We start from the raw sequence: 12,555 nt of genomic DNA, 5'->3' as shown, positions 1-12,555 counted from the left end.
ATCCCAAAGTATGTTCTTTGAACCTTCAGATTCGGGATCAAAATGACGTCTACAAACTACTGGCCCTCGTATCCCCCCAGGATCGCAGGTAAATCCCCTGAGAGACGTGAACTCTGACTTTCTCCCGAAGGCCAGAGAAGGGCGGGAAAAGGCCAGCCGGCTTGGAAGGACACGAATTGCGCATGCTCAAGCAGGTTGCGCGTGAGGAAAATGGTAGGAGGGCCAAAGTTGGTAAAGTGGACGGTGCGCATGTGTATTACGGTGTCCTCACGGCGGGGGCGTGGCCGCCCGGGTTAGGGGGCTGGGCTTGGTGAGGGGCAGAGCGAATGCTTGAGGGGCGGGACTTGCGCGCTTACGCGCACGCGCCTGGACTGGTTGCGTCGAGAGTGCGTGCGTCCGTACGTGTTTGCGTGTAGTCATAGTTCCCGCCATCAGCGGGTTTAGGTGTGCTAGGGGAGAGACCGGCCTCGCTCTCTGGGGCTAGGAGAGCCCCTTCCTTCCGAGCCTTTCGGCTCCACCCCCTCCGCGGGAACTTTGTGCTTCCGGCAAGCTTGTCCGGAGCTGGGACCCTCTAGCACAGGTAAGGCGAGCCCGGACAGCTTCTGAATTGAGCCGTTTTTCCCGGCACCCCCACCCCACCCCTGCGGTCCGCCCACTCGGCGTCCACTTCAGAGTTCTCCCGGCTGCTGTTGAGCCCGCCCCGGGTCCTTGGACTCCCAATGCCTTACAGGTGCCCCGTTCGAGTGTTGCCCCTTTACTTCTCCTTTAACGCGTCCGTGTTGTCACTTGCTTTCTGCATCCTAAATCTGGCCTCTCGTCACCAAGGTTCTGGTGGTCTCAGCGTTCCTCCCTGCAAGGCCTGCTGTCTTTACAGGTGACTTTGTTGCCACATAACCATCAAGACCTTGACTGCGATATTCACCCGCCCTCTTGACCATTCTTTACTTTCCTACTTCTCTTAGACATTACTCGCTGAAAGGGAGTGTGACTTTTGTCGTGCCTTTGGTTGCTACCCATATCTAGACAGGACACTGACGGTGTCTATTGAACCAATTTTAAATCAAAATTTGGAGAAAAATAAAAAGGTAATAAAGTTCCGTGTCGTTGGAGAGTTGTACTGTAGTGTTTTTCAGATATTCCTTTGGCGAGTTAACAGTACCTGATGAGTCTAGAGTTGAAAGAACTAAGAGGGAATGTTAAGGGGGCATTTTGGTTTATTGTGTTAAGTATTAGAGGAGGCTTCTGGACCAGACAGATAGGCACACACTAGTGTGTTTGTATGATATGTTTGTCATTTGTCATGTTAATATTTGGGTGAATATTCAAAAGAATAGTGTTGCATACTGGCAAAAGTAAAAGGAGGGACTGAAAACCCAAGGACAGATGTAATCAGTTGGTAAGAAATTTTGTCAGGGTAAATGATTTGGTTTTAGACTGGGATTCTCTCCTGTTGCCCTTCTATTTCTCTCTAAGCTTTAAATTCTGCTATATGTTGATACCTTGAGATTTTCTTATTTTCAGCTCCATATTCAAATAGCCAACTGTTTGCTTAACATCTCAACTTGATTTTTTTCCCCCTTAGGAATTTCAAATATGATACCTTTAAAAACTAGAGTCAATCTGTCTCTTGTACCCAAATTCTCTCCTTTCCAGTGTCCACTACCACAAGCGGCATATCCATTTTGATGCCACATAGCCATTTGTTCAGTGACACTGGGTAGAAGCTTGAGAAGCAGTCTTGATTTCTTCATCCTATGTGTTCATATCCTTTCCAAGTTCTGTTTTACTTCCAATATATGTTTTGCATTTATTTTTGACCTTCTTCACTTTGACTTTTCTAGTTCAAACCACAGTTCTTTTTCATAGGGACTTGATCTCCCTTATTCCTATTCTTACCCGTAGAATAGGAATAAGAGTTCTTAGCTTACCTGGGTAATGGGAGGCAGAGGCAGATGGATCTCTGAGTTCAAGACCAGCTTGGACTACAGAGTGAGTTCCAGGATAGCTGGGGTGGGGGGTGGGGGGTGGCAGTACACAGAAAAACCCCGTCTCTAAAACCAAATAAACAAAAGTTCTCACCTTAGTGGATTATTGTGAGTGCTATAAACTCCCTAAAGTATTGACACTCAGAACCTGGCAAGTAAGAATTATTATTGTAATTATGAGTTAAAAACACTACTTTCTTATCTGATCTCCCTGGGTTTTGTTTTGTTTTGTTTTTCTTGTTTTCTTTTCTTCCCAAACTCACCCTCTATCCATTCATTCAAATAACGTATAATTTCTTTGCTTGAAACCCTTCAGTGGCTTTCTCATTGCCAAGGTGCTCATTACTTTAAGATAAAATGTAAAATAATGTTCTGGGGATACAGTTCAGTTGCTGGATGCTTCCCTAGCATGCACGAGTCCCTAGGGGTTTTTTGTTTGTTTGTTTTGTTTTTGAGACAGGGTTTCTCTGTGTAGCCCCTGCTGTCCTGGAACTCACTTTGTAGACCAGGCTGTCCTTGAACTCAGCAATCCCTGCCTGCCTCTGTTTCCCAAGTGCTAGGATCAAAGGCGTGCGCCACCACCGCAGGGCAAATCCCCAGTTTTGTGCTCCAGCACCACATAAAGCCAACAGAGACAGGAGGAGCAGAAATTCAAGTCCTCAGATATACCAGCCTTGGCTATAAGTCTGTCTGTCTGTCTGTCTCTCTCTCTTTTAAGGAAAACATTTCAGAATCACAAGATTTCTACATAACCTGGTTCTTTCCTCCTCCTCCTCCTCCTACTACTTCTTCTTCTTTTTGGTTTTTCGAGACAGGGTTTCTCTGTGTAGCCCTGGCTGTCCTGGAACTCACTCTGTAGACCACGCTGGCCTTGAACTCAGAAATCCGCCTGCCTCTGCCTCAAGTGCAGATCAAAGGCGTGCGCCACCACACCCGGCTCTTTCCTACTTCTTTAGCTTCACCTTCTGACCTCTTCCTTTCTTTTAATTAACCTCCAGCCATACTAATTTATGTAGACATACAATGTTTCTGGTTTAGGCTTTTGCATATACACTACTCTGTTTATCTGGCTTGTTCCAGCACTAGTGCTGCCATCCTTCAATCAACTTAGGCCTTAATTTGCAGTCTAAGTAATACTTTCTCAGAGAAGCCTTGTTGATTTTTTTTTTTCCCCTCTACAACCCCCAAGTTGGATAAAAGCTACTTTAGGCAGAACCCTCTCCTGCAAATACAACTAACCTCTTACACACACACACACACACACACACATACACACACACGTATATACTAGGTTAAAAAAAATAAACATAAAGCGACCCATTTTCACATGTTTTCTCAAGAATTGGTTAAATGAATCAAATTGGAAATTGCATAAGCTTGTAATGATGTAAAGTGTAAGATGCTGTAAGAGCCATCGTGTGTTTTGAAAGCATCAGTCTTCAGATACTCTTATCAGAAGAATTCTACTGCAAAGGACACATCAAAGGAAAACAGGTAGGAATATGGCTCAGCATGGTTAGCATGCTGGAAGCCTGGATTCTGTTTGAAAATGAGTGGGGGCAAAGGACAACTGAGGGGCTCCAGTTAAGGTTGTTTTTTTTTTTTTTTTTTTTTTTTACTTATTTCTGTGTGAATCAGGAACTGGATTGTGTGAAATCATTCTGATTTCAGACTGTCTAATGGAGGTAAATCTTTTCTTTTGTAAATTAGAGATAAATCTTATTTAGATAATTTTTTCCACTATGACATGAACTTTATCTCCTTTATATACTTACTGTATGTAATTTAAAAAATTATATTATTTGTGTGGTGTCTGTGTACATGTTCATTCAAACATGGCATGTATGTTGATGTGGTCAGAAGACATCTTTCAGGAGTCATTTCAATCTTCACTGTTGGATGCAGGGATCAAAGTCATGTCATCAAGCTTGGTCAGCTAGTTCCTTTCTGGTTGGGCAATTCTTTGCAGGTTCTATATTATGATTTTTATGTTAGGAAAGGAAGTTCTTGGAAAATCTGTAAGAGTAGTTTATATTTTTTAGCAACAGGTTGAATTGAAACTAGTAAAGATGAGGGTTTGTTTATTTTTTGTTTGTTTGAAACAAGGTTTCTCTGTGTAGCCCTGGCTGTCCTGGAACTCTGTAGACCAGGCTGGCCTCAAACTTAAAGAGATCCGCCTGCCTCTGTCCCTGAGTGCTGGGATAAAAGCCGTATGACACCATGTCTGCCTTAAACTGGGTCTTAAGCCACTTCAGGCTCCCAGTTCAGGATGTGTTCATTTATGATGGTATTTAGTTACTTGCAAGATGAGGTTTCTACAAATAGATAAAACAGTTCTTGGTAGATAAAGAAGTCAATATTAAAGTTTAATAACATGTTTTAGGGCTTTAAGAATTTATACTGAAAACAATAAAACAGTAAAGTGTAATAGATGTCAAACACAAGCAGTTGGTTTTATTTTCTAGTTTACAATGGTGTTAACAGTACTAGTTAGCACAGGTACTTAGTTAGCACTTACTGTTTCTGCTGTTGGAGTATACTAGACTAAGTGCTTGTGGTTATGTATCATGTGCCTCCCCATTAGGGAGAAGACATTTAAAAACAACTACTGTGGACTTTAGTTCCTAAGAAATAGAGAGTGGCTCTTTAGAAAGACTTTGTAGAAAAGGATTCATTGGTGGAAAACAATCCTGAGTCTGGGAAGTGACTCAGAATTCATTGATGAGGATGAACTGTGGTAGTGGCTCAAATGTGGGTGGGGTTCCAGCCAAGTGTAGTGGTATGTGCCTGTAATCCTAGCCCTTGAAGAGTGGAAGTAGGATGAACAGAGTCAGCCTCCACATACAGAGTTCAAAGGAAGCCTACATTACACAAAACCCTGTTTCCAAAACAAAAACAAAAAAAAAAGCAGCAGCATTTGGGATTTGCCTAAATGATAAGGGAAAGGATAAACATAGGGAAATCAGGCCAAGCATGGTGGCACACACCTTTAGTCCCAGCACTCTGGAGGCAGGTGGACCTCTGTGAGTTTGAAGCCAGCCTGGTCTACAAAGTAAGTCCAGGACAGCCAGGGCTCCGGCACACAGAAAAACCCTGTCTTAAAAACAAACAAAAGGGCTGTGAGGTGGCTCAGTGGGTAAGAGCACTCACTGACTGCTCTTACAAAGGTCCTGAGTTCAAATCCCAACAACCACATGGTGGCTCACAATCATCCATAATGAGATCTGATGCCCTCTTCTGGTGTGTCTGAAGACAGCTACAGTGTACTTAAAATAATAAATAAATCTTTCAAACAAACAAGCAAACAAAAAACTAACCTAAACCAAAAAGACCATAGAGAAATGGAAGAGCAGTAGCTGATGACACATGATTTCACTCACATTTGTTTCTTCTAACTGGAGGAAATCAGGAGATTATCCAAATGATCAGATGAGTGAAAAGTTGATAATCTTGTATTAAAGTTTGTTGTAGAATTTCAGAGAAAATTATGCTTTGAGAGACCTAAAATTAAGAAAGAAATTTTTGTTTTTTTGAAGTTGTTTTTTTTTTTTTTTGAGAGCTTTCCAAAAGGTAAGTGAAGATACCCTTTTCCCATCTTTAAAAACTACAGCTCAACACACCTTAGAAGCAGCCTTTAAGACAGTTATGATGTAATAATGTTTCTAAAGTCAACAAAGGATGTACTTTTTCATTGACTTAGTTTCAAAATCTAGTAGCAAAAAATAAAAGCAAGACACAGGGTGATGGACTTACAGGCTCTTCCTACAATCGTACAATTCCTCATTCTCCACTGCAGGCACATCCCTATTTCATTCTCCACTGCAGGCACATCCCTATTTTGTGCAGGTTGGAAAGTCTTACACTATATTTTACATATTTCCAGTAAGTGGTCTTTAAATGAGTCCTTTTTACATACATGATTTGTTTTCTTGAGCTTTAATTTCATATGTTGAAACTTTTTAAATAAAGAACACTTATGTTTTCTTTAGCTGAGTTGATGACTGTTGGAGGGACCACTGGTAGAGCCGAAGAATATGAATAGTTTCTCAAGAAAAGTACATTACTTTTGGCACAAGAAGCAGAATAACTGTGAATTGTTATCACGTGGAATTTTTCAGTAAAAATCACTGAAAAGTAAGTTGCTTTTGTTTTGGTTCTGTTTTTCTAGTATGCAAATAGGCAAGAATTGGCAGTTTTTTATATTCACTGTAATTATACTTTTATGTTTCAGTGTGTTTTTTTTTTTTCCACAGAATGACTCCAATATGTGCAGTTAAGTAACTGAATACAATATATACACCGTTTGCAATATGAGCTTGCATAGAACACTCAAATTTGTAATCAATTGTGAAGTAATTTAGAAAAAATAATTTAACATACTTAGACTTCATTTTAATTTTCTTGTGTTCTATATTACTTACATAAGACAATTCGTGTTAGAGCTCAAGGAATCTTTGATTCTTGTTGACAGAAAGTTTAACTATTGCTAGGCACAGTGGTTCACTTTTGCAATCTCAGTACACTGAGTTCTAGACCAAAGTGCTACAATGTAAGGCCTTGTCTCAAAAAAATTTTTTTTTCTTTTAAAATTGTTTCTACATGTATGTACAAAAGACTGAAAAACTCTCTCTTAAGTAAGTAGGGCAAGCTCTGATAGTGTGGTGAGTGTTCAGAAGTGGTTATTGTTCATCCATCTGGTACGGAAGAAGGCACTGACCATAGTAAAGTTGTACTTAGTCTCTAATTTTATGTTCTGTATCTTTCAGTTTTTTCATTACAAGAAAACAAGCTTGTTAGTCAAAGTGATTAAGAAAATGTTAAATATATAAAGTAAAAATTTTATACTCATAACCAAAATTTGCATTTAGAATTAGACAAAAATAGGATTTTTAAAATCTCTTATATATTTTAGTGAACATGAAATTTTATCTGTTTTATTTAATAATGACTTTTTTATTAAGGTAAATACCAAGATAATTGTGCTTTATATTCCCTTTTGGTACCCTAACCAATAATGAGATATAAAGAAAGATGAAAGGATTTGATAAGACAAAACTTTTGGAAGGGAGAAGTATAAGGAAAGATGAAAAAACTTTATAAGATATGAAACTTTTCAACAATTGACTTATGTGTCTTTTGATCTGGTACTTGTATAAGTTAGACTAGCCTTAAGTCCAGTTATCTTCCAAGTGCTGGCACTACAGGTATGTGCCACCATGCCCAGCTTGTTCATTATTTTTGAGTATTGATACTTAGTGAGATTAAAGAACATATTCCCTGTCTTCAAATAGTATAGATAAAAACAAAGGTTTAAACAGCATTTATAATACAGCATCAAAAGTGTCTCCATAAGCACAAAGTACAATAGGAATATGGAGAAGGATTTAAATAAATAGCCTCAGTGTGGTTATAAGGAAGAGAACCAGTGAAAAGTAGTCAGGAAGCTTACAGAGGGTAACATCTAAATTGAACCTTGATTTTAGAATCAAGAGAAGGAATTAAAGCAGGATGGGGAAGAGAGATTACATGAAAACTTAGAGACATGACCACAGTACGTAAAGATTCAGTGTCATGAGACTACATGGCTATGGGAAATTTTTTGAGTTGAGAAGGATTGAGGGGACACTTACTGGGGATGGATAATCTGGGCCTGGTTCATGAGGCTTTGATGTCATGTTAATAAAGTTGTATTTTATTTTGAGGAGAGTGAACGGTCATTCAATAATACTGAGATGGAGAGTGATTCTATTTGATTTGTAGTTTACTTAGAAAGTTGCCTGAGGGCTGGAGATGGCTCAGCAGGTAAGAGCACTGACTTTCCAGCAACCACATGGTGGCTCACAACCATCTGTAATGAGATCCGATGCTCTTTTCTGGTGTGTCTGAGGAGATTGACAGTGTACTCACATTTATAAAACAAATAAAATGTTTTTTGAAAAAAGTTGCCTGAAAAGGCATGTGGAGTTAGAATTCTGACCTCCCATTTCTAGTCCAATACCAAAATATCATACAAGAAGGTCAGAAGCTAGTGATTCTGGCTTGAGAAGCTGGTGTAGGAGAGGAAAAATGTATCCTTTCTAATCCTGATAGACAACATAGAAAAAAAACCTCAAGGACTTGGACAAACAATAGAGCCACAAATAATTGCTAAAATGTAATACAAGTTTAGGTTGCTTGCTTAGCTTACTGCAAGTTTATTAGTTTGAGTAAAATGACACATGAATAGGTAGGTCTATAACAATAATAAATGTTACTTTGAATTTATATGTTTAGTTAACTACTTACATTTAAATGTGGCCATAGTTGGCCCTCAGAAATTTTTGGAGGATGAGAATAAAGAATAATGACCTCTCAAAATGTTTTTTTTTTTTTGCCCCCCAAAATGTTTTTAAATGTCTTTTTAAATTCCTAGTTACTTTCTGTGTAGTAACTAGTAAGAGGCTTTGAATTAGAGGACTCCAGACCAGTCGTCTCCTACCTGCAGCTGAGTTTTGATTTGAAGAAAGTAAATTAGAATTTACTGCTTACAATATAAAATGAGTAGTTTTATATGAAGTTCATTTTCAAGACAAAGAAAAAATGAGGTGATCTGGCAAATTTGGTTCATGTGCTAGTAGAATTGATAACACTTGTACATGTTTTACCTACCTTAGCCATTTCTCTTACCTAGCTAGCCACTACAGATAATTGGTTTGCAATTTCGGTCAACAAGTGAATTACTGAGGTATTTGGAAAAAGAGATCCTATAGAGAAGGAATAATTCAGCTTGGATGCTGACTCCATATATACTAATAGTACTGTCAGCTGAGTACATGTGCTATCTCATCCCCCAACATTATATTTGTTCACTGTTGCACTTTATGGTTGACACAGCACTAATATCAGAAAAGGAAATTACAATTGCAACAGAATTGGCTCCCAATTTCTAGACCTAATATGTCTTTTATATTATCTTTTCTACATTTTCCAGTTGAGCTATCTAGGCAGTAGTGTTGTTCAAATGATGGTTAATTTATAAACTTATAAGCAAAAATCTATTTTAGAGATGCTGTTTTAGAATTTGAAAATACATAAAAAATTTGATTTAGCAATGTTAGATATTTGGACATTTATACATGTGAATAGTAATTCACAGTACTATTTGGTAACATCTATTACTATACTTTTACTTGCTGACTTTTGAAAGTCTAGTTGAGGAGTATTAGATATCCTATTAGTGATTGCTATAAGTCACTTACAAATATTAGAAGTTCATTCAAGGGGTTGGGAAGATGGCTCAGTGGGTAAAGTACTCAATAACCAAGCCTGATAACCTGAGTTTGAATTCCCACCCCAAAACTAGAAAGAGTGCATACACATCTGTAATCCCAGCATACTCCTATAGGAAATAGGAGGCTGAGACAAAATCATAGGAAGTTTATGGGTTCCTTAGCCTGCGGGATGCAGCAGTGATAAAGAGAGACCTTGTCTCAGACAACTGCTGTACAGGTATGCCACTACTCAAGCACACACATCCTACACACACGAAAGAGAAGGAAATAATTCATTCTGGAAACTTGAATATTTGTTTAAAGTTAAATTGCTTGATAGCAATGGTAATGCTGAATATTGGGTTAGGGAAGGAATAAGATTTTTTTGTTGTTAGAGATTAAATGATTTTTTTCCTAATGTAGTTCCGAATGTTGAGCTAGTTTTAAAAATTCCTAATTTTTAAAATTCATTTGATATATGGTATACATGTGAATGAATAATATACTTACTGCTGACTATGTTGGGGTGAAACTCCATATTCTAATGGAGTCACTGGAGTTGATTTTTAATTTAAAATTGAAATTTAAATTCTATTACATAAAAAGAAAAGAATGAATACTGTAATGGTAAAGTTACTTAAATTGAGAATGGAATCTTTATTTCTTATTGCCCTATCAGCTCTTTTATGAGTGGTACAGGATACAAAATATAGTTGCTAATAGATACAAAGAAGCATGTACAGAAGAAATGAAAGATTAAATTCCATCTGCCTTATCTGTCTGTATTATCTGTGTTCTTCAGCAGATCAAGTCCTTCGAGTATGAGGATGCAGAGGTAAAAGAGATTTATTGAAATGGAAAATTATATAAGATGATTCATTATGTATTAATCACTTGTAATTTTTTTGTTTTTCTTTAGAATTCGTCAGGTGAACATATATTTTTGCTTTTTAATTTGGTTAAAAGCAATTTATTTTTAAAGAAAATATGTCTCCTCTGAAGATATATGGTCCTATCAGAATTCGAAGTATGCAGACTGGGATTACAAAGTGGAAAGAAGGATCCTTTGAAATTGTGGAAAAAGACAGTAAAGTCAGCCTGGTTGTTCACTACAACACTGGAGGAATTCCAAGAGTGTTTCAGGTATTCTCATGACCATGAGAACTTATCCAAGAAAACTGGGAGCTGAATATGAGCTCAGTGGTTGCACTTGCCTTACGTGCTCAGAACCTTGGATTAAATTACTAACATCACACACACACATCAGGGTGATCTGAGTTGATTCCCCTGATTTTTTCTTTGAAGTAATTGCTAGATTCATTTAATGGGATTTTTTTTTTTTTTTTTAGTGTCTTGTAAAAGTTAGTAACTATGTCCTGAAAAATCCCATCCTATGTCATACATTTTAATGGATGATTGTTCAGGTCATCTTTATAGCTTTATAGTTTTTAAAAAATAGCTTGGGTTTGTTTATTTTATTTATTTATTTTTTTAGATTTACCTATTTTATGTATATGAGTGTTCCATCTGCGAGTTAACCTGCATGCCAGAAGAGGGTATCAGAACTCATTAGAGATGGGTGTAAGCTACCATGTGGTCACTGGGAATTGAACTTGGGACCTCTGGAAGAGTAGCTGGTGCTCTTCACTGTTGATCCGTTTCTCCAGCCCTCTTACAGTAACACACTATAACTTCTAACTGCACAAATTTGAAAGTTCTTTATTACTTCTCACTCTCGTTAAAACAATAGCTATTAGGCCAGCAAGGTGACTTAGTGGGTAAAGGTACCTGCCACCAAGCTTGATGTTCTGAATTTGTTCCTTAAGACCTACAAGGAAGGAGACTATCAATTCCCACAAGTTACCGTCTATGACATGTGCATACCATATATACACATATGTACACACAAAAAACATAATAAAAATTAAATAGTTTATCTTCTGTACTACTCTTGAGGAGCAAAGAGCTCCTACTATTTCTGTGAGTTGAATTAAAGAACACCTTTGCCTGAGAGCACATTTCTACATCCCAGCATTTGGGAATCTCATTCAAGAGAATCACAACTTTATGCCTAGCCTGGTCTGCATGGTGAATTTGAGACCATTTTGAGTTACATAGTAAGACTATGTCTCAAAAAACAAACAAAGAAAACAAAAACAAAAACAGGATCTGGAGAGGTGGCTCAGTGATTAAAAGCACTGACTGCTCTTGCAGAAGACATGGGTTCAGTTCCCATCACCAACAGAGCAGCTTACAACTGCCTGTAACTCCCCTCTTCTGGCCTCTGCAGCACTAGGCATCCACATAGATGAATGCATACATATGGGCAAATGTTGCGGCCTGCCCGCAGTCCACAACACGAATGGTTCAACTGAGAATGGCAGTTCGCTGAAAAGAGAGGAATCTAGATGGGGCGGAAGAAAGAATGGAGCTAAGACAACATTCTGATCAAAGCTCAATTTTACTATTTTCAGACACTCAGTTATAAAGGAAAGGGGAGGGAACCCAATTTCCCGCCAAGTAACTCAGGGTCCAGTAGCAGGACGAACACGTGTGTGCCTCCAGGCAGCAAAGGCAGGTTCCAGCAGTAGGCGTGGCAGGACGAATGAGCAGGAAGCTCCACCCTTGAGCAAGCAGGTTCCAGGCTGAGGGAAGGGAGGCCACAGGCAAACACTCATACCTTAAAAGTAAATAAGCTCTTTTGTTAATAACCCTAAATCTTAACATATTTTATGTACTTAAAAATCTATATTCATCAAGCCTTGAGAGGTGGTTTGGCAGTTAGGTACACTGACTGCTGTTCAAGAGGACTTGGGTCCAATTCCTAGTACCAACATGGTGGCTCACAACTGTAACTTCAGTCCAGGGCATCCAGTACCTTTATCTGGCCTCTGAGGGCACCAGGCAAAAAATATACATGAAGGCTGAATACCCATACACATAAAAATAAAATACATATTAAACTTTTATCTTTGTTAATTATTTTTAAAGAAATAAATAGTAAGCTTTATGTTCAAGTTTTATTGAATAAAATTTTCCATTTGTTTACACATTTGAACTATGAAAATAAGTTGCTGGGGGCTGGAGAGATGGCTCAGCAGTTAAGAGAACTGACGGCTCTTCTGAAAGTCCTGAGTTCAAATCCCAGCAACCACATGGTGGCTCACAACCATCTGTAATGGGATCTGATGCCCTCTCTGACTTCCTCTGGAGTCAGGAAGAACTGAGGCCAGACTGGTCTTTACTATATATTGGTTCAAAGCCAGCCAAAGTTACATAGTGAGACTGTCACAACAGAGATCAGAGAGATCATTGAGAGG

The 12,555-nt window shown here is 38.5% G+C and overlaps 1 protein-coding gene across 5 annotated transcripts in view; it reads left to right on the top strand.

Annotated features, from left to right (window-relative positions):
- The window catches only part of Usp37 (ubiquitin specific peptidase 37), a 94,142-nt gene that overhangs the window by 23,091 nt on the left and 58,496 nt on the right, over positions 1-12,555 (top strand). For 2 of the 5 annotated variants that reach the window (XM_029478596.2, XM_029478588.2), the window contains exons 1-3: positions 406-580; positions 5,975-6,119; positions 10,155-10,378. In XM_029478596.2, the coding sequence (XP_029334456.1) occupies positions 10,223-10,378 (156 nt within the window). In that variant the 5' untranslated portion in view covers positions 406-580; positions 5,975-6,119; positions 10,155-10,222. Of the gene's footprint in view, positions 1-9; positions 89-405; positions 581-5,974; positions 6,120-10,037; positions 10,071-10,154; positions 10,379-12,555 lie in introns of those variants that run through there. The other 3 variants (XM_085838346.1, XM_029478595.2, XM_021170821.2) reach the window with 3 other exon arrangements.

The sequence above is a fragment of the Mus caroli genome, unplaced genomic scaffold (assembly GCF_978045245.1).
Source record: "Mus caroli unplaced genomic scaffold, Mus_caroli_1 scaffold_1, whole genome shotgun sequence".
Taxonomy (NCBI): domain Eukaryota; kingdom Metazoa; phylum Chordata; class Mammalia; order Rodentia; family Muridae; genus Mus; species Mus caroli.
The sequence above is the reverse complement of the archived record's forward strand: the minus strand, read 5'-3'. Positions and strand labels throughout refer to the sequence as shown.